At 58.1% G+C, this 19,656-nt stretch overlaps 9 protein-coding genes across 9 annotated transcripts; 6 read left to right on the forward strand and 3 right to left on the reverse strand.

Annotated features, from left to right (window-relative positions):
- Nucleotides 1-41: 41 nt before the first annotated feature.
- Nucleotides 42-730, forward strand: Y212_0 (putative 21 protein; the record flags this gene model as incomplete). The annotated part of the gene is made up of 3 exons (XM_062769738.1): nt 42-311; nt 351-434; nt 476-730. 3 exons carry the CDS (start codon nt 42-44, stop codon nt 728-730), a joined length of 609 nt encoding a protein of 202 aa, XP_062625722.1.
- Nucleotides 731-1,338: 608 nt separating this feature from the next.
- MIMI_R614 (Putative band 7 family protein) lies at nt 1,339-2,981 on the reverse strand. Its single transcript, XM_062769739.1, has 8 exons — nt 2,760-2,981; nt 2,698-2,723; nt 2,602-2,647; nt 2,346-2,550; nt 2,133-2,291; nt 1,812-2,078; nt 1,678-1,773; nt 1,339-1,627 (listed from the first exon to the last, which is right to left on the reverse strand). The coding sequence occupies exons 1-8, from the start codon at nt 2,919-2,921 to the stop codon at nt 1,476-1,478; spliced, it is 1,113 nt and encodes a 370-aa protein (XP_062625723.1). The 5' UTR covers nt 2,922-2,981; the 3' UTR covers nt 1,339-1,475.
- A 1,366-nt stretch (nt 2,982-4,347) lies between these two features.
- On the forward strand, nt 4,348-5,149 carry LOC62_02G003212 (uncharacterized protein; the record flags this gene model as incomplete). Its single annotated transcript, XM_062769740.1, has 3 exons — nt 4,348-4,505; nt 4,558-4,914; nt 4,951-5,149. The coding sequence occupies 3 exons, from the start codon at nt 4,348-4,350 to the stop codon at nt 5,147-5,149; spliced, it is 714 nt and encodes a 237-aa protein (XP_062625724.1).
- A 43-nt stretch (nt 5,150-5,192) lies between these two features.
- On the reverse strand, nt 5,193-7,575 carry ulp-1 (Sentrin-specific protease; the record flags this gene model as incomplete). Its single annotated transcript, XM_062769741.1, has 9 exons — nt 7,202-7,575; nt 6,470-7,150; nt 6,285-6,430; nt 6,191-6,246; nt 6,033-6,150; nt 5,746-5,994; nt 5,556-5,708; nt 5,430-5,516; nt 5,193-5,384 (listed from the first exon to the last, which is right to left on the reverse strand). Exons 1-9 carry the CDS (start codon nt 7,383-7,385, stop codon nt 5,193-5,195), a joined length of 1,866 nt encoding a protein of 621 aa, XP_062625725.1. The 5' UTR covers nt 7,386-7,575.
- A 359-nt stretch (nt 7,576-7,934) lies between these two features.
- On the forward strand, nt 7,935-11,573 carry SPBC216.01c (putative protein). Its single transcript, XM_062769742.1, has 12 exons — nt 7,935-8,449; nt 8,498-8,720; nt 8,765-8,893; nt 8,943-9,045; nt 9,096-9,174; nt 9,224-9,320; nt 9,360-9,437; nt 9,474-10,141; nt 10,194-10,317; nt 10,359-10,529; nt 10,570-10,667; nt 10,792-11,573. Exons 1-12 carry the CDS (start codon nt 8,198-8,200, stop codon nt 11,521-11,523), a joined length of 2,754 nt encoding a protein of 917 aa, XP_062625726.1. The 5' UTR covers nt 7,935-8,197; the 3' UTR covers nt 11,524-11,573.
- Nucleotides 11,574-12,308: 735 nt separating this feature from the next.
- RpL8 (60S ribosomal protein L8) lies at nt 12,309-13,752 on the forward strand (the record flags this gene model as incomplete). Its single annotated transcript, XM_062769743.1, has 5 exons — nt 12,309-12,314; nt 12,390-12,541; nt 12,943-13,429; nt 13,583-13,597; nt 13,651-13,752. 5 exons carry the CDS (start codon nt 12,309-12,311, stop codon nt 13,750-13,752), a joined length of 762 nt encoding a protein of 253 aa, XP_062625727.1.
- Nucleotides 13,753-14,016: 264 nt separating this feature from the next.
- On the reverse strand, nt 14,017-16,117 carry LOC62_02G003216 (uncharacterized protein; the record flags this gene model as incomplete). The annotated part of the gene is made up of 2 exons (XM_062769744.1): nt 14,017-15,334; nt 15,408-16,117. The coding sequence occupies 2 exons, from the start codon at nt 16,115-16,117 to the stop codon at nt 14,017-14,019; spliced, it is 2,028 nt and encodes a 675-aa protein (XP_062625728.1).
- Nucleotides 16,118-16,236: 119 nt separating this feature from the next.
- Nucleotides 16,237-17,065, forward strand: LOC62_02G003217 (uncharacterized protein; the record flags this gene model as incomplete). The annotated part of the gene is made up of 3 exons (XM_062769745.1): nt 16,237-16,704; nt 16,756-16,928; nt 17,061-17,065. The coding sequence occupies exons 1-3, from the start codon at nt 16,388-16,390 to the stop codon at nt 17,063-17,065; spliced, it is 495 nt and encodes a 164-aa protein (XP_062625729.1). The 5' UTR covers nt 16,237-16,387.
- A 1,032-nt stretch (nt 17,066-18,097) lies between these two features.
- Nucleotides 18,098-18,571, forward strand: LOC62_02G003218 (uncharacterized protein; the record flags this gene model as incomplete). Its single annotated transcript, XM_062769746.1, has 3 exons — nt 18,098-18,200; nt 18,262-18,481; nt 18,529-18,571. The coding sequence occupies 3 exons, from the start codon at nt 18,098-18,100 to the stop codon at nt 18,569-18,571; spliced, it is 366 nt and encodes a 121-aa protein (XP_062625730.1).
- Between the last annotated feature and the right edge of the window lie 1,085 nt (nt 18,572-19,656).

The raw sequence follows: 19,656 nt of genomic DNA on the forward strand, positions 1-19,656 counted from the left end.
CACCCCAACTCACTCACGCATAGCCATAGCCATAGCCCATCATGTCCAACACTGGCCCAGCGACCGGACCCAGCGTTCCCCCGGCGACCCCCCTCACGCCGTTCTACCCCAAGTACGCCAAGCCATCGGTCTCTTACCCGACCGACAACCTCGAGCCCCTCTCGTACATTGCCGAACCCAACGGCACAGGCAAGACGGTGTACAACCCTCCTCGTCCGGATGGCAAGAAGAGCCCGCACTACGACGCCGTCTGGAACGGCGAGGGTGGGGAAGAGTCCAAGCCGTGGTGGGACTTCCATATCTACCACCTCGTGAGTCGCGCCTGCCGTCGCGCAGCTGACTGGTCGTAGCCTCTTAGCCCCCAGCATGTCGAGCACGCCCATGCGCTGTACGCGGCCGTGAGGAGGGAGTTCCCCGAGCTTCCCACCTATCGCGTAGGTGGCCTTCACCCGACACTTACTGACCCTCCCTCCAGTTCTGGGACAAGCCTCTCGGACCTCACCCCATCCCGATGTTCGAGGTCAACGCAAGGACACCACATGAACTCGGCGCCCTGTTCTCGTGGTTTGTCGCCAACCGTGGACCCTGCAGCGTCCTCATCCACCCAAACACTGGCAACGACGTCGTTGACCACACGACCCACGCGACTTGGATCGGAGACAAGGTGACGTTGGACGTCGACATGCTCCGTGCCTATCAGAGCGCTGTCGAGGCCAAGGCTGCCAAGTGATCGAGTTAGGGAGCTGCTATACATCACATGATACAATTATAAACGAGACCTGGCGTTCCCTGTCGAGCAATCGCCGGCCAGAGACACGGATTACTGGGTGGTGCCCAGGGGCGGTGGTGAAGGAGTTTCGATGCGAAGCTTGGGAGGCGGCGGCGTCAATATCGTCTGGAGTTCGTTGGACTCGAGCTTCGGGCTCCGCCTACACCGCTGTCAGCGAGCTTCTGGTGGGACTGAAATTCCACTTGCCGAGATGTTGGGCTCAGCTTTAATAAATAGGCGGGCATAACCCAGGCCCTGTGAGCCATGAGGATTTGTACGTCGTCTGATCTGCTTGGACTAGAGTGTGCTTGCGGCATGGTGGATGTAGTTGAGAAGGAGGTCGGAAGACCAAGCTTGCATCTTCATATACTTGCCCAGCGCGCGATCGTGTTTGCACCAAGCACGGTGTTTGAGGACGCGTCTGAACTGGACGACGCCTCAAACGCGCAGCCATTCAAGCTTAAGAAGCCAAGCTAGAATGGAATGGAACCGATTGAATGGGGCTAGCCAAACACGCCCCTGACACACAGTCATGCAGTCAATGGTACCATCCCCACCCCCACTTGCGATCGCGCGTCGAGCGAGTTGCATTAAAGAACACACTACAGTAGGCAGCTACATGGACGCCATTACGTCGGCCGGCCGGTGAAGCACCGAGTCACTATTATGGGATCAGAGAGAAGTTACACAATCCTGTTTCAGGACATTAGATCTGAGTCATGCTGGTAAGGAGGCCGGCTTGGGTCGTCGGGTTGCGCGAGTACAGCTCATGGCCTTCACCATCCTGTGCTGACGCGGCAACCTGCTGCGAAACCTGTTCGATACCAGTGGCGCCCATGGTCCCGAGGTTCATGGGAACTGTGTGATGGTCAGATCTTGCTTCGACACTCCAGTGGGTTCCAACATACCAAAGACAACCTTGGAGTTGGCATTACGGGCCATGGCCTGGAGAGCCTCAAGCTGACGAATCTGCATGGCAGCAGGAGAAGCAAGAATGTCGGCAGCTGAATAGTTAGCGACAGCACTCTTCTTTGCAACCTACCCTGCCTCATGAGCTTGGCGGCGTCGACCTCGGCACGAGCAGCGATGACCTTGGATTCACCGATACGCTTCTGGGTGGCCGCCGACGACAGGCTCTGCTGGAGCTCGGGCGAGAAGTTGATGTCCTTGAGGAGAATGGACTCGATCGACACACCCCACTTCTCAGCCGTGGCCTCGATGATCTCGGCAACCTCGAGGGCAAGGCCTTCACGGTCCGAGATGACGCTTTGCAGGACACGTCCACCGACGACCTGACGGAGAGTGGTCTCTGTGCCAATGTCAGTTTTGTTGTCCAAGTCGATGGAGGGGCAAGACAACTCACGAGCACGCTCAACGAGAGCGTACGAGAGGTTGTTGATACCGAAAGCGGCACGGTACGGGGACACAACGTGCCACGAGATAACCGAGTCGACCTCGACCGAAACATTGTCCTTGGTCTGAACCGTCTGGCGGGGCACGGTGGTGAGCTGAATCTTGACATCTAGAAGAATGGGTTAGCCATACGCCCCGCCTAGAGCCCTGTGGCTGCACTCACCGACGACCGTCATCGACTCGGAGCAGACGTTGACCTGGACAAGACCAGGGTCAACCGACTTGTAGAACTGGCCGAAGCGGCTGATAAGGCCGACCTGACCCTGCTTGACACTCTTGTAGGGGTTGGGGAGAGGGCAGCATGGGAACTGGCCAAGGACACCGATGCACGAGCCGAGACCTGAGATCATGGAACCGTAGAAACCGTGCTAGTGGAGTCAGCAAGGTGCCCCCAAGAGTGCTCGGTGCAAGTCGCTCACCGTTACGGATCCGCTGCCGAGGTCCTGCGCGTACGAGGGCTGCATGCTGGTCAAAGTCAGTACGCGCAACACTTTACGCTCAGCCCTCCGACGCACTCATTCTTCCTAAGAGGCTGCACAGTCTACCTTGTCAGCACGTGTCTTTCCGCAGCACGCACCATGAGGGCAGCCTGGCTGGGAGGAACACCCCCAGCAGTCGAGGAGGACATCTTGGCGGTGCGCGGCATCTCATCCGTGACGTAGCGGTGAAGCTCCTCATCATCGTGGAACCTTGCTTGCGGCGGAATCGAGCTTGCGGTCTTGTAGTCGTTCTGAGACATCGTGACGATACAGTCTGAGTGGTAGGTGTTCAAAAATGAAAGTCGGGGTTGCTGTGCGGGATAAGAGGCTGAAGAAGGGAAGGTTTGAGTTCAGCTGACTTTAAATATAGCGAGGGGGTCGCCACTCTGTTGGGTGCGGGGCACACTACTTGGTGCCAAGGCTGGGCGTCAGGTGGCCAGGTGGTCGCGCGCGGTTGCCGGCAGACTGCCGCGCTGCCGCCTCTTGCTCTCTTCTCCCTCCCTCTCTGGACGGCGGACATTCCGATACCAGCCGCACGCCGTTGCCGCCCCCGGCGTGTAAGGACGACCAGGCACATGAACCCAGCAGCCCTGTCCGCTGGACGGACACCTGATGGACGAGTGGTAGTGCCTGTGCATCATCATCACAAAGCTTGCCCCCCGCAGCCGGCCGGCCAGCCTGCTTGATGCGGGAGGATGCGGAAGCCGAGGCTGCTGCTATTGCTGGCGGCGCCGCTGTCATCATCATGCTCGTCGCCGAGGCCAACGGGTTTTGCCAGGTCTTTGCCGTCGTCTTGGCATGCTTTTGGACACTGCTTTCAGGTGTTTGTCCCTGGGCTCCACACCGCCCTTGACCCAAAGCCGTCCACCGATCTCGGCTCGACCGGCTCTGTCGCGACCTTTGTGAGTCGGCGGAGCACCGGATTGTCTGTCCGTGGCATGCAGATGTGGATGCCTGGATGCATGCGGCTTGTGGCTGTGCATTGCCGGACGACGACGTCGACGTCAGAGGATCAGAGGATCAGAGGATTGATTGGGCCATGTGGGGGTGAGTGGTGGCCGGCTAGATCGGCAACGGCTCAACGCGCGACGAGGTGAGAGATTATCCCTCATACAGTCAGAGATTACCCCGCCTTGACAAAAGTCGCGCACTGGGCTGACTGTTGGACACGGTTGTTCCGCACAGTTATAATGACTGCATGGATTGTCTGCATACGCTGGACATGACTCTTGACTCTTTTGTCGGCGCCCCTGCCGAAGCCACACACCACTCACTTGTTTCCTGGGCTTCAGGGAGGCTTGAGCCGACCTCGGCGCTGTCTACTTATTGGGTGGGGGTGTGTGGGGGCCGGGGGCCCAGACTGCACCACGTGATGCAACAACGCGCACCACATGAGACCATCGTCACTTTGTCGCCCACCACGACTGGGCACGCAATGAACGACTATCACGACTGCAACTCCTCACTTTGACCATCACACTTGACATTTTTAGCTCTGTGCTACTCAAAACATAATGAGGTTCTCCTCGCTCTTCGCATGTGCGGCAGCACTACTCGTGCCCTGTGTAGCTGCGCAGTGAGTTGCCCCCTGCCACCCACCATCCTTATCGGCCGCTTGGCAAGCGCGATAACTGACTACGCAGGGCTCAGCCAGCCGGCGCCGGCGCTCCTGGCGGCATCGCCGAGATGGGCAAAACGCTGTGGGCTTCGCTCACTTCCCAAGCGGCCGCCGCGAACTGGACAGCACTTGATGCCGAGATTCCTGGAGTTGTTCGACTCACCGACGCCACCTACGAGTCTGTCTTTGAGGAGAGCCAGCCTCAGGACGTTTGGATCGTTCTCGTGTACGTGTCAGGCCAGCGTCGGCGTCATGAGTTTATATTGACGAGATTACAGCCACGGAAAGGAGAGCGAGCCGCTCTCCAAGGCGTTCCTCGAGATCCAGAAGAATGCCAGTCTGCTGTTCGACGAGGAGCGCGAGTCTGCCGAGCCACGCCAGCCCTCTGGTCTCTCCGCCGAGGTCAACTTCAAGTTTGGCCGTGTCGACTACTTTGAGGAGTACCACCTCTGCACGCGATGGCTCATCTTCCGCGCGCCCATCATGGCCATTGTCACCGACCGCGGATCAGTTCTCCGCTTTGTCAAGCCCAACAACATTTCGCCAACAGGAGAGTTCCTCTACAAGGCTCTCTCGGGCGACCACTGGCGCGAAGTGCCTGTTTGGGAAGGGAGCCTGAGGCCTGGGGGCAGCAAGTGAGTGGTCAACGAAGAAAAGTTCTCACCCAGCAGTGGTTGGATCGTCGAGAAGTACCTGTGGGCTGTGGACGAGTGGACTCGCCTCACCAAGGACGTGCCCAAGGTCGTCTGGCTCCTGCTGATGCCCACTGTCGGTCAATTCATCATGACCTGGCTCCACAGTGGGAACCAGCCCCAGGCTGCCGGACCACAGGGTGGTCAGCGACCCCCGCAGAACGCCAAGACTGAGTAACGGTGACCACACACGGTCGATAAATGGTACATTTTACTCTACATTACGTGCCCCATGGGCGCGCCCCAAGCGCGCCCGATGCAATCTCCACCACCATGAGTCGCCGGAAGAATGCCATGTTGTCGCCATCAAACTCGAACTTTTGCTTGACCAAGTCGCGGCCGCGGGCGGTGGATTCGAGAGTCTGGCAAGCAAAAACCCCACAGTCTGTGTAGTTGTTCTGCTTGGGCGTGTCCTGCGGCAAGGTTAGCTTGCAAGGTGGTGGACCAACTAGACCTACCGGGTCAAATTGATCCTCCCATTTTCTCAAATCAAAGGACGAGCCCTTCTTCTCCTGGTGCTCCGACTGAAGGTAGCCGCGAAGTGTCTAATGGATGTTAGGACATCCGGCGCTGATCCTACGCACCTTGAACACCTCGTATCGGCGGCCCGAGTCGGCTAGCGAGTCATAGTACTCGATGCGACGCTGCTTGAAGTTTATCACAGCACAGACCCAATGCGAATTGCCGTGGTTGATCGGGATCAACAGCTTGTCCAATGCGAAGATGTCGAGCTTCATCTGAGCTGTGAGCGTCGTGACAGGATAAAAGGCCTACCCTCTTAGTCCAACGAGCCAGCTTGGCCCCGGCATATCCTGCTACCGACAGCTTTTCGTAAAAGAAGGTGTTCAGGCAGTGCAGCGGTCGTCCGTCATCTTTGGCGCGAGTGTTGATCAGCTCGACATAGAAGTTGATAACTTCGTCGTTCAGCCACACGTCAGGCTTCAGACGCTGGAGTGAGCTCGACGATAGTTCCGCACTCCCCAGAGTCGCCGCGAAGCTGCGATCACTAAATCGATCTCTGATCTGCACATGTCAGCTCACGCAATCCGTCTCTTCCATACAATGGCGGCCTGTTGCGGGGTGACATCGTCGGGTATGCGGGGCTGCAAGCGCTCCTTGACCTGCCGTTCGGCCTCTTGGTCTTCGCGGCGCAATCGATCGTAGACATGCGTCTTCTGACTATGACTGTCAGCTCAGCGCTTCGGTTTCGAATACTCACACATCCAGCGATGTCGGAACTGGGCGCCGCTTGTTGCGGATTGGTTTTGGGACGGCCTACGTCATGTCAGCCTTGATCGACCTCGTGCACGTACCCTTGGTTCGCGAGGGCCTTGGAGCTTGTCATCCAGAAGCCTGCGCTTGTCCACGTCCAGCTTGAGGTTGTGAAGCGACAACGACAGATCACCCTCCTTTCGCAGGTCGGGCGACAGTCCCACCCTTGCTGCGAATGGCCGTGCAGCTGTCGGAATGAGCTGAAGCACATGTGGCGAAAACTCACCATCTCGCCTTTCCTTTGAGCGATCCTGCTCGTACGCCTCGCGCACTCGAGCCAAGCTCATCGCGGTACCGTGGTCCCCGGCGTTGACAGCTTCAACATAATGCCTCTGTAACATCTTTTCTTGCCCAGAGTCATTGCGCCCAGTCCGGAGGTTTGCTGAGCTCTTTGAGGGACGTGATAGCTGCTTCGGCCCACGGGTGTAGGCTTCGTGCGTGGTTGGCGATGCCGAGCCATCGTCCTGCCTTTTCCAAGAATAACTCCGGCTAGGCTTCTTGTACGCAACGTCGGGCCGGGTTGAGGCTCTTGGTGGAGTGGAAGGCCCGGAAGAAGGCCCAGCTGCCGAAGAACTGCTGTTGGTGGACGAGCTCCTGACGTTTACATGTTCAGATGGGGGAAGAAAGTTTGGCGAATACTTGGACGAAAACAATGGTTGCTCGAGGTTCGGGTGAATTTGTCCCGGGTTGTGGTGAATCCCTGTATGTCTTGCGGCGTGGTCGTTGAGATGCTGTCGAGCTTCTAGTGTTCCACGATCACGTTTCTGGCGTATGGCCAGGGCCTCGGTGCCACTGTCCTCGCCATCATCCGGGACCTCGAACACTTGGTGACCGCCGCTGTGGATCCATCCCAGTGCCCCGCGTGGATGTGATGCCAGAGGTGATATCGACCGCATTGGCGGTTGAGCTGCCTCTGTTAGTGTGAGAGCCAGACACTGGCACGACTCATGACACCTACTTGGGCCAGGTGAGGAGAACAAGCCTTTGAAGCTCTGCACAGCGCTGCCGAACCACGATCCCCAGTTCCTCTCGACTGTATTCGTCGCGTTTGGTGCGCGTTTGACCAACTTTGACGGTCGATGCTCAGACGAGTCGTTGTCAGAGACTGCAGAGAAGGGGCGTTTGACCGACAGGCCGTTCATTGGGGACGAGTGGACAAGCTCACTCGCCTCCAATGCGGAATGATGTTGTCTGTGGCCTGTCGCCTAATGGTAGGATGCAGAGTTGCAGTGATGCAGGCGTGTGTTGACTGCGAGTAATGGGCAGCGACGGGACGGTCGAGACGTTGGGGGGGGGGGGAAGGCGAGTTGAGAGCGAGACTGAGGATGGATGTGAGGGGGGGGAGGTGCGAGAAATCATGACGGACGCGTTGTGGAGGGCGGCGCGGGTGGGTGGGGTGGTGGGTGTCGCTGGACGGGATCAAAATGGGCCATGATGAAGGAAGGACTTGTTTTGCCACCTGCCAAGTTGATAAAGGGGGGGATTTGGCTCCGCTTGTCCTTGTCAAATGGAGCTGGCCAAAATACAATAGAGCAATAGTAATGCATTGTTTATCCCACTTGCCGGCCCAATTCCTTTACTAGGAGACCGACCAACCGACCCGTATCACTCACACACACTGTGCACCCCCCCGCCCGCCCACACATACACACAACAACCCTCACCTCGCTCGCGCGCGCGCTCTCCACTCGCATCATCCATCATCACAATCACCATCGCATCCCATTCAACAATAACAACAACAACACCCACAGCATCATCATCCCACAGTAACACAAAACATACAATACACGGATAGCCTAAAGGCTCACCTCCCATTGTTCGCCGCATATCGTCATCCATCTCCACAGGCAGCCACCGAAAACGACCAATCAACCATCAATCACAAACCGCCAACTCTTTGACCTTGATTCATTGTCACAACCTCTGTCAAAGCGACGTCTAGTGGCGGCGTATGGCCAACCTTGAACCGACGCAATCGTCGGCAGATGTCCTCGCTGATCAAGTCGAGCCCGGTCCCTCAACAGACCCGGCTGTAGACGCAGCTCCCGACCCGTCGTCGCAATCACAGCAGGAAGCCGACACTGCTGCTAGCACCGACGATGGTGGCGCTGACGCCATGGACGTTCAATCCGACATCAATGACGAGTCAAACGACGAGATGTTGCTCTCGGATGCAGAACAGAACATTGGAAAACGCGTCAAGGTGCGGCCGAGGCCAGCTCCACGACCGGCGTGATGCTGACAGGAGCAGGTGTACGAGCTTCGAGATCAGGCGTGGTTTGATCGGGGAACTGGACACTGCAAAGGCGTCTATGATGACCAGAATGACGTTGCTCTGTTGATCGTGGAGGCGGAGGATGCTCTGGACGAGGGTCGACCGGCAGACGACCCCGAAGGCCCTGGGGGCTTCTTGAAGGACGAGCTGCTACTGAACGCTCAAGTCTCGAAGGACGATGTGTACACTCGGCAACAAGGTAACTTGCAACGCTATGCGGGAGGATTAATCTGACGCGAACAGAAACGCTTATCGTCTGGACCGATCAAGCTACTCAGCAAGACATTGCCCTCTCGTTCCAAGACCCCGAGGGCTGTGAAGACATCTGGCAGTTTCTGATGGAAGTGCAGAAGCACCTGAACAACCAGCTAGGTAGGCTTGGTGTGGGACCGTTCGGACATGCGCTGACGAGCATCTGCAGCGTCTTCATCGTCTCCATTGGCGGCTTCCCCCCTCCTCGGCGGCCCTGGGCTCGGTACTCCCTCTCGAGACCAATGGCAGGCTCCATCACTAGCCAACATCAAGTTTGTGTCTTGTGCCTGTGGCGTAGTCCATGATACTAACCCGAGTGCAGAGAGCACGAAATGTGGCTTCGGATGCAGGCCAAGTCTGCCGCAGGTCGCGAGCGTGCAGTCGAGCACATCATTGGCGAGGTTAGTTCCTGCCCACCCCATCGGGTCAATTGATTAACTCTGCTCTCAGGACTACATCAAGCAACTAATTGGAGTGTTGAGTCAAGCCGAGGATCTGGAGAGCATCAACGATCTACACGCCCTGTGCTCGCTGATGCAGACGATCTGTGGGTTTAAACTTGGGCCATTTGCGCTGACATTTGCAGTGATGTTCAACGACAATGGAATCTTTGAGTACATTCTGCAAGATGACATTTTCATGGGCGTCTTGGGAATGTTGGAGTGTACGTGCCCCGACTTGTCAAAACGCTGACGAGTAGATGACCCAGAGTTCCCAACTCTGAAGGCTTCGTATCGAGCATTCTTCCGACAATACTCCAAGTTCCGGCAGGTTGTCGAGATCAAGGATGAGGCGATTAGGAACAAGATCCACCAAACATCGCGTCTCCTTTATCTCAAGGACGTCGTCCTGGCCCGCATGTTAGATGACCCGACGTTTGGTATCCTCAACAGCTTTGTCTTCTTCAATCAGGTGGACATTACGACGTACATCCAGGCGGACGAGGTGCTCCTCCACGACCTGTTTGTGGAGTTTCGACGGGAGCAAGAGGATGCAGATCGCGACCCCAAGAAGAGGGACCTCGTCATGTTCCTCCATCAACTGATGGTCATGGGCAAGGGCGTGCAGGTACCAAATCGTCTGGCGCTGTACAGGACTCTTCTCGACCGCGGCCTGTTGTTTGCGTGCGAATGGGCCTTCCGCCAGCGCGAGGCCACCATCCTCCACGCCGGAGCGGAGATCCTGACTCTCTGCGTCGAACATGACGTCAACGCTGTGCGCCTTCACGTTTTGCGTGAGGAAGAGTTGACCCGGCGAACCCTTGTGATGGAGATTATTGGCCTACTCCAGAGTACCCATGACCAGGGCCTCGTCCAGCAAACGGTGGAGACATTGAGGACTTTGTTGGAGCCAGGACCGGACAATGAGGTGAGCCTGTGCGAGTGGCTGTTGGCGGCGAGAGAAGCTAACGGGGCGATAGCAAACCTTTGGACGCGCCAAAGAGTTGTCCGTGGTCGACACGTTTACACAATACTTTTATGACCAGTGTGCCACTCAATTATTGGCACCACTGAGTGACCTACCTGATCTGAAAGACCAAAAAGGTGCGGTGTGGTGTGGCCAGGTTGACGCTGACGTCCCCCAGGTCCTCCAGTGTTGAGCAGTGAACGTTCATCTTTGCTGAACACGCTGATCGACCTGTTGTCGTACTGCATTGGCATTCACGCCCACCGCGCGCAGTTCTATATCCTGTCAAACCCCCTGGCCCAGAAAGTCTGCCACCTCATCTATGCCAGGGAGAAGACTTTGAGGCATTGTATGTGGAAGATGCCGCAAGGTCAACTACTGACCGCTAGGCTCGCTCCGGTTCATCAAGGCCTGCTTGAAGACAAACAACCACTTTATCCACCGCAACTTTGCCAAGCTCGGCGTCACCAAGGCTATCCTAGACTTGGTCGAGCGTGAAACCGACAGAGATACCATGCTGAGCTCGGCTTGTCTCGACACCCTCGAGCTCATCCGCAAGGCGAGTTGGAAATCGGAGCGCGGCTTGGATTGCGGCTGACTGTGTGACACAGGAGAACATGAAGCCGATCATTGTTGACATGTTTGACAAGCACGAGGACATTATGACGAGGCTGGGAGATCGTCCCTACGTCCGCGGCTACGTCGTGGGCCTTCGTGTTCGCTGGGAACAGTACAAGGAGCCGCCCCCTGCTCCGCCACCACCAGTTGCCGAGTCGAGCAAGATCCGATCATCAGCAGACGACCAGGACGGGTGGTTCAACCAATCCGAAGATGAGACCGAGGGTGAAACAGAGGCGGCTGTCGCCGGTGCTCATGTGCCTCTGAAACGCAAGCGGGGACTGCAAGCAGGAAACGCCGGAAAACGGCAGTCACCGGCCAAGACGACCGCCAGTCCAGCCTTGGGCCTCGACTATGACGACGCGTCCGACAGCGACGGCTCGACAGGAGGAGAGTCGCCAAAAGTGCGGCCAGTTACTCTGACTTTTGGGGACCTGGCCGACACGCAACATCAACTATCCGACGATCTCTCGGATGTTGCCCTGAAGATTCGCGCAAAGCGAATGCGGGAAGAGGAGGAGGAGGAAGCTGGTGGGCTGGCAGATCTCGTTGGTGGAGGCAAGGGCTCTTCTGTCAAGAAGGAGCCAGCAAAAGAAGGGGGGGAAGGGGCCTCTCGCGCGTCAGTGGCCAGCGGTAGTGGGCCGGTGGCCGCAGATGGCAAGGAGAAGAAGATTCGTCTGAGCCTGGGAGGGCTAGGCAAGAAGTTGAGTGGGGGCAAGGCGTAGTTGCCGTCATGTACTAGTAGTGTCATTTGACGTAGCGAAAGTGTTAGAAGTTGTGTGTGGGGCGGGTGCAATGGCTTGGGTCATGGTTGTGGTCGCGAAGCACCAAGGGCACCGCACTTTGAACCGCAGAGGCGTTCGCGCAGCGCCGCGAGGACCAAGGATCAGTGTCTTGTCGCCAACAGGACCCCATGTTGCGCATGCGGCGCAAGCGACGTCCCGCCGCGACGGAGCGAGATCGGCGTGTGTGAAGCATGCACTTTATGCTTCGAGCAGAAGATGCTGCGAGTAGGGTTGAGACCAATGTATGCACGGCATGGCAGCTAGTGATGACGACAGGTCGAGTGCCAAGGCAAGATTACGCGGTACGCAGAGCATGGCGCAACGAACTTCTGAACAACGGCTCAGGGTGCTCAGCTTGTGATCGTGAAAGTCGGTGTTAAGAGCGGGATTATACGGAAATTCTAATTTCCAGCTATCGTGGCAGTGATGAACGGAACCAAAATTAGGAGGATTGGCGCCTGGTCTTGGGCGCATGGCAAAGGGGCTGGTGCTGGGGGCGCAGGCTGGCTGCCTGGTGTTGCTGCTGCTGCTGGCTGGGTGCTCGCCGCCTGGCTGCCTGCTCGCTCGCTGCTCGCTGGCCTCTCTGCCCACACTGCCCACTGCACACTACCACACTTGCACATCGAGTTGAATCTTTCTCTTCAACCGCCAAGCCAAAAGACCATTCGTGCGTACCCGACATCCACACTCGTATACAGAGCACCAGCTGACCATCTCTACAGACCATGGGTGTACGTATCGAGCAGCGCCGCCGACGACGGAGCGACCGAGAGAGAGAGAATTTTGGACGCTGACCACAGGTTTAGCGTGTCATTCGCAACCAGAGGAAGTCGGGTGGTATCTTCAAGGCCCACACCCACCACAACAAGAACCCTGCTCGCCACAGGAACCTCGACTTTGCTGAGAAGAACGGCTACGTTCGTGGTGTTGTCCGCGAGATCATCCACGACGCCGGCCGGTGAGTTTCGAGATTTGGGTTGGGCTGGGTTGGGTTGGGTTGGAGCGGCATGGATCGACAACGGAACGAGGGCAGCAAGCGACAGCAGCGACAGCGGGGCGACGGGCATTGTTGGGATGGGCAGCTACACCGAGCTGTCGTCGAGAGCGCCCACAGACACGGCCAAATCACATGTCGCATCAACCCCGACCAGTCGTGTTGGGGTCAAATGCGGTTCGCAATGGCCCGCTGTCGCCGACGCCCACGGCCCTCGAATGTCTCTGTCTCTGTCGACACGCTCGCCTATCGCCCAGCTTCTGTCGAAACAGCCCCGCAGATGCCCGCACCAGTCACAGTGTCGTGTGCCGGCCCAACCCCAACCTCCACCCCTCTGACCATCCACATGCTAACCCATCCTTTAGTGGTGCTCCCCTCGCCACCGTCGTCTTCCGCGACCCCTACCGCTACAAGCTCCGCAAGGAGACCTTCATCGCTGCTGAGGGCCTCTCGACCGGCTCGTTCATCTACGCCGGCAAGAAGGCCAACCTCTCCATCGGCAACATCCTCCCCGTTGGCCAGTGCCCCGAGGGTACCATCATCTTCAACGTTGAGGAGAAGATTGGTGACCGCGGAGCCCTTGCCCGTACCTCGGGCAACTACGCCACCATCATCGGCCACTCGGACGACGGCAAGACCCGTGTCCGTCTCCCCTCGGGTGCCAAGAAGACCATCTCGTCGCGCGCCCGTGCCTCGATCGGTGTCGCCGCCGGTGGTGGCCGTGTCGACAAGCCCTTCCTCAAGGCCGGTCGCAAGTACCACGCCCAGCGCGCCAAGCGCAACTCGTGGCCTCGTACTCGTGGTGTTGCCATGAACCCCGTCGACCACCCCCACGGTGGTGGTAACCACCAGGTGAGTATTTTGCTTCCGTCTAAAATTCGGTTGTGGCGTGTGGCACTTGGCCTTGTGGCACTTGCCTCCACCCAACCGTCCTTCACCCTTCCTCTCCTTCATCCATCATCACTCTTCATCACAAGCAATGAATGTATACTGACACAATCGAAGCACATTGGAAAAGCGGTAAATCGACTGCGCAAAGCGCTGCGTGCTGTGCTCTTTGCTAACGTTCCCAGGGTACAGTTCCGCGTGACGCGAGCTCCGGTGCTAAGATCGGTCTCATTGCCGCCCGCCGCACTGGTCGTATCCGCGGCACTGCGGTCATCAAGGACGCCTAAGGGCTGGCGTGCTTTGTATGCAGATTTCGTATTCCGTAGCATTGGAGGGATGCTACCATTCGCGGGAGCAACGGCTACGGCGTGCGGGTTGAGTCTGTGACTGGGGGGGTAAAGTGCTGAAAGCTGAAAATTAGATTTGATTCCGAGTTTAATTGCGTACCCCGCTTAAACGGCAGTCTGGCCAGATCCGGTCTGACCGGCGCCATACAAAACTAACTGGCCCGTCTGTCTGCTATCCGTGCATGTGCATTGTACAGAGACTCTCTACCTCGCCTGCTCGGCACCATCGGCCAGGTTTTTAAACCACGCAGCAAGGCCCACTTTGTCCGCATCCTCGAGCGCGCGCACCAGCATCATCCTTGCAAAGCCCACCGTGACAGGGCGCTTGTAGAGCACCAGCGCCAAGTGTCGTGCCTTGACGAGAGTATCACGCCACAGAGCATCGCTGTCCTTGCTGAGCATGAACTGGCGCAAGAGGTCTAGCGCGGTGCGATTGAGCACTGCTCGGTCGATCGTTGTGCCAAGGACGGTCACGACGTCGCGAGAAGCTACGCCACCGCTGTCGATAAAATGCTGGCGACAGCAGGAAACGATGTTGTTGTCCTTCTTGCAGACGTAGCCCCATTGCCCATAATCATGAGACACGGAGCGTTTCTCGCCGCGGACGCAGGGGTTGAGACACGTCTCGTTGGCCTGACAAACAACCAAATTGTCATTGAGGGAGTCTGGCGGGCGATGAAGGGCCCCGCGCGATAACGCCTTCTTGCCCAAGATTTCGAGTCGCTCCTTGCGCTTCTGCCGCGCCTCGTTGCAGGAACGGCATACCCATCCGAGCACGTGGAGGGGGTCCCCCATCAGCGGCATGACGACGCCGTAGTTGTTGCACGTCGACTGAGCACAATGCCCGTAGCGCGCCATCATTTGCAGCTCGTCGTCGTCCTCGAGGAAGATCCGGATGAGGAGATCGTTCAGATTCCAGGCCTTAGCCAGGTAGGTGGCCAGCTGGAAGTGGCGAGTGCACAAGAGACGAGTGGTCGTCAACTTCTCGTGGGCGAGTGAGGGGAGGTTGGTCTTAAACCACGAGCCAGGGGAAAGGCCGTGGGTCTTCATCGAGTCGCGGGTGAAATGGCAGCCATTTATGATGCAGCCAACCTGATCGCCCTCTTCCGACCAAGACTGCAACGTTTCGTGGATTTCTCCAAGCTCGTCGATCCAGTCGTTGAAATCCTCGAATGTGGTGCTGATGCGGGGGTCGTTGCGAGCGCGAGAATCTACACGAGCGTACTCGCTGGCGCTCTCGTCGGCGTTCCAGAGGTGCCGAAGTTCGACCGCGACCTCGTACGACTGTCCCATCTTGTTCTTGTGGTCACCGTTATCCTTCTTGTTGGGCCCCTGCTTGCCGCTAAGGTTGAGTTCGTGGCCGCGCAAACCAGAGTAGTTCTGGACAACGCCCTTTGTGGCCAGCACCTCGGACAGGACGGACTCAATGGCGCGATTCCGCCTCTGGATGTCACCGGCGTAACGAACAATAGCTTGTAATTCTTTGTCGTCTAACTCCTCCAACACCTTGACACCTCCATGGCTGTGGTAGTCAGCACTGGCATTCAACCGCCTTGGTTCGGTGGCCAGGCGCAAAATTGCTCCATTAAACCCACCCAACAGGCATTAAGTCGTTGTAACCTCGCACGCCATAGACAGTGCGTGTTGGAACGTGGAACGAAGGCGTTGGACCCCCGTTGAGCTGCGCCCACCGATCAAGAACGATGTCCTGAAGCCTCTGCAGCCTGAAAACCTTTTCGTCAATCACCCCAGGCGAGAGAAGCGGCTTGAGGTCAAACAGCGGTGCTCGGTCCCGAGCCAGCGGGGCGTCGTCGTGGATGTAAAACCGACGGTCTGAGTGGAGGTGGTCGTAGACCTGGCGCACGTGAGGGAACGTAAACGGGACCTTGCCTTTGAAGTAGGTGGCGATAATGTTGACAATGCGCTCCATGACGACCTTGCGCTCGTTCACCGAGAACCCGGTCACAAGGGGCAGGTACTGGATATAGCAAGGATCGTCTTCGGGAAGCTTGTAATGGCAGTAGGCGTCGTAGCAAAGTCGCACAAAGGCAACGTCGAACAGGCGGAGGGTCGTGGTGGACTGGAGGGGCACGCCGAACGAGATGGCGGAGAGCTTGTTGTAGCCCTCTGGGACCAGGTCAAGCACGTAGAAGAGTGCTTCACGGTCCGATCCAGCGTCGACAAGCTCGCGCACCTTGGTAAAGACCTCAGCGCGAGTGTGGGAGTCGATGCTATCAGCCCACTGGCTGGGAGTTGCGTCGGGTGGGAACGCGAAGACCTCGTACACGTCGTTGGCTAGCGGCATTGCGCTGAGGCTGGAGGTCGTAGGGGTACTCGCAAAGCGGAATGAGTGGTGACGGAGACAAGGGTGATGTGCTGGAGTGGATGGAGAAGACAAGAGAGGATCGAGGACAAAGGGGCGGGCTGACAGCAGCTCCTCGAGGTGCGGAGGGCGGGCGCGACGATCATCTGTGACGCAAGGTGCCAAGTAGCAAACAGAGGGCGGCTTGCTGGGGCACTACTCGTCACCCATTGTCCCACTCTCTCGCTCGCCAGCCTCGCTACCTCCTTTCCCATGGCGCAACAGCAAGAGTTCGGCTCGCTCAAGTGGCTGGAAAACAGCAAGGTTCGCCAGGAGCAGCTGGCCCGCCTTGTTGAGAGCACCGGCGAGATCAACATAGGCTCCTTACCCGCGAAATACACCACCGGCGAGGACGAGGCAGCGGGCGCCAAAGTCCCCGTAAAGAAGATCGAGCTCCCCAAGGTTCTCCATCAGATCCTTGAGGCGGCGCCGTTGCGGACCTCTGCCGACGCGCTGTACTACGGCTGGCAAGCCGAGGATAGTGATGTCGTGGAGATTGCGGATGTCGGTCGGTTCTTGCGCCAGATTGCGTTAGTTTTCATGCCGGTCCTTCGGTCGCCCCAGTGCTGACAGTTCTGAAGCATCGGGAAGTGGGGATACCCGTCGTACCAGCACTCCATCGTCCCTCTCTTCACCCAGTGGGGTTTTATCCGAGTCGGCCCCAAGCCCGTCAAGGCTACAGACGTGAGGCGGTTCCGGCACCCCTCGGGCAACTTTAAGCCCAACTCGTCTCGCTGGAAGAGCATCACCACCGGTAAATCGAGCACAGAGGCCGTGTCACAACCCAAGATCTCCTTCCAAGCTCAACAGCCACGCCCTACGAACGCTGCCGGGTCACCACGCCCACCCAAGCGACGTCGCCTGCCATCTCCCACCCCCTCATCAGAATAGCTCACATCTGCATCTGTGGCTACGCGGAGCTTAGCTTCCACACCCCTCATCTGTTACATCTTCAACTTTCATCTCTACCTGTAACAAATTTGAATGCATCATTGCCCCGTGCAACAAGACCTGCATGGCGCTCAATCGAGCCCAACGTGGCGATCATCATCTTGTCGGAACCTTTTTAGCTGCGCCGACAGCTTTGACCGTCTTGCATTTGCGAGCTGAGGTTATCGACTGCTCCAGACCCCCTCACTCTAGTCGACCTTGCCCCTCCCTACTACTGGCACCCCTCACGCTGGTTTGACCACCTCGGCCTATAGCCTGTCGACCATCAGCGTCCCCTACTCCCAGCTTTCGCGGCTCGAGCGCCACACCACCATAACCTGCCCCGTTGGGTCGTGATGTCAGCCCAGTCAAGACGAGCACACCTGCATTCCTTCGAACGTGAGGATAGAGTGAGTAGTAGACACGATAGAGGGCTTCCTAGGAGTTCGGTAGCTGATCCATAGCCGCTGGACCAGGCATGGGAGCCAGGTCTAGACGACCACGACGATGACGATGATGGGGCCTCCCCCAGCCTCCACCGCGACCCAGACCGAGCGCCTGAGCCCCCAGCTCGCGCCGCGCAGTCTGCCTCGACGCTCACTGATCTCGAGGTCTTTTGGTTCGCCTCTACTGCGCCGTGCGCTCGCCGCAACGGCGTACCGTCCTTTCAGGACAGGTGCCGAACCTACGGTGCGGTGAAGGCTGAGAACAGCGACATCAACCAGCGCCAACCGGACGGTACTTGCCGACTCGACCCGTCTAGTGGGTGCCATTGTTCAGCATATCGCTTCAGGTGCAATGCTGATAGTCGGATCAGTGCGATGCTTGGCGTCACTGACGCAAGGGATGCTGGGCATGAAGGCTCGGCGACCGGCGGATCAGTTCCGTTCCGCCATTGTCCAAGCCACATTGGACGACATTCTAGTCGCCTCGCCTCTGGTGAAGGGTCATGTCGCCACAACGGAGGTCGTCATCCCCTTGGGCGCACGAGCCATGGTGATGAGCCATCGACATGCGGTCGAATACTTGAAGAAGCGCAAGCAGGAGGGACTGATTGCTGGGGCGTATGCTCCGGCGCTCGTCGACTGCCACGAGGGTACGTTGAGAGGAGGGCAGGCCGTGTAACTCCTGCTGACCCTTGATAGCTGCAACGGAAGGAGTCCTCCTGCATACGTCCTTTGTGCGCGACTTGCTCGAGTTCTGCCAGCGCCACGATGTGGTTGTGTTGATGGAGGAGCACTACCTCGACACGACGCAACAGGAGACGCGACCTGCCGCTGTCCTCGTCATCATGGACGCGCGCAGCGGTTCTGCTACGTCAGAAGTCATGGATAGCATCCGCAGTCTGGCCAAGTATCGCTTGGGCAAGACCTACGCGTACGCCGGCGGACCTACGTCACGCGAGGACGCGTTCGAGGACCCAGCTCGGCTCTCCTCAACCCAACTCAGCGCATTCACCAGGCTTGAAGGAACGGTAGCGGAAGCCAAACGCGCTGGAGCGGCTCCATCATATCGTCTGGCCTCACAAGTGTCATCGCACACCAATGCTGGCACGCTGCCCGGCAATAGGCGTGGAGCCTTAGCGGCAGGCCGCGCGATGCTGAGGGGTCTGGCCGAGAAGGCAGCCTTGCTGAGCAACGACGAGCATATGTCGGCTCCCAGTGTCGTCGATGCGTTGTTTGTTGTGGACGGAGTGCCGCTCCAAGTGCGCTTGAAGGGTTGGGTGGGGACTCAGGAGTCTTGTGCGTCGATGGAGCAGACGATACACGGGCACCGGATCAACAAGGAGCCTTTGCGAGCGGCGGATAGGTATACTACCGCATCGGCTACCTTCGGCCGGCTATACGCGCGCCAAGTAGGCTGTTCATCGCTTCTGATGCCCTCGTGGGCCTTCCCGCACCGCCACGACATCGATTCCATTTTCTACGTGCTCTCCTTCGTCTCGGCCGAGGGGGAGGAGACTGTATACAACTCCTACACCTTTCACCAGCAACGACTTCCGCTCGTCACCCTCAGGCTGGCATCTAAGCTTGAGCGCACGCCATGGGCCATTGAACGCATGCTCTGCACAAGGCTCCACTCTCAAGGGGGCGGCGCCTTCATCGCTACACCGCGTCGCCCATCGGGCGTGGTAATAATGAGCCAGCGCGTCCGCGTGCCCATGGACAAGACGCTACAATGGCTTCACTCAATGCTTGCGAAGTTGGAGATTAAGCCGAAAGCATGGGACAAGAACGACGTGGGCGGGGTTATTGCCAGCATTCTGGATATGTCTGGCATACCCTCGAACCCCGCGCTGTTAGAGAGTATCTGGCAACGCAGCCGACGGCGCGCTCCTGGTCATTCTGACACCTGGACATCTGAAGTGAAGAACGGACAGGCAAGCGTCAGTGCCGCCATCCGACCGTCCGGGTCGCGCGAGGAGGAGGCCAGCAAGGGTACCCCAGGTGTGCAACTCATGAGGAAGCGGTTGAAGCGGTAGGCACGGAAGTGCAAGCAGTGGGGGAGGATTATGCAAGAGACGACATCAGAGCTTCCACAATGTATCCAAG

Source organism: Vanrija pseudolonga, chromosome 2 (assembly GCF_020906515.1).
Source record: "Vanrija pseudolonga chromosome 2, complete sequence".
Classification (NCBI taxonomy): Eukaryota; Fungi; Basidiomycota; class Tremellomycetes; order Trichosporonales; family Trichosporonaceae; genus Vanrija; species Vanrija pseudolonga.

Bases quoted from the DNA above. Each gene is read 5' to 3' on its own strand.
- SPBC216.01c (XM_062769742.1), top strand. From the start codon at position 8,198: ATGGCCAACCTTGAACCGACGCAATCGTCGGCAGATGTCCTCGCTGAT. The intron at 9,321-9,359 runs GTGGGTTTAAAC...TGACATTTGCAG, and splicing joins CTCGCTGATGCAGACGATCT to TGATGTTCAACGACAATGGA. The intron at 10,318-10,358 runs GTGCGGTGTGGT...GACGTCCCCCAG, and splicing joins TGATCTGAAAGACCAAAAAG to GTCCTCCAGTGTTGAGCAGT.
- MIMI_R614 (XM_062769739.1), bottom strand. From the start codon at position 2,921: ATGTCTCAGAACGACTACAAGACCGCAAGCTCGATTCCGCCGCAAGCA. The intron at 2,724-2,759 runs GTGCGTGCTGCG...CTGACAAGGTAG, and splicing joins CCAGCCAGGCTGCCCTCATG to ACTGTGCAGCCTCTTAGGAA. The intron at 2,079-2,132 runs GTGAGTTGTCTT...ACATTGGCACAG, and splicing joins CGCTCTCGTTGAGCGTGCTC to AGACCACTCTCCGTCAGGTC.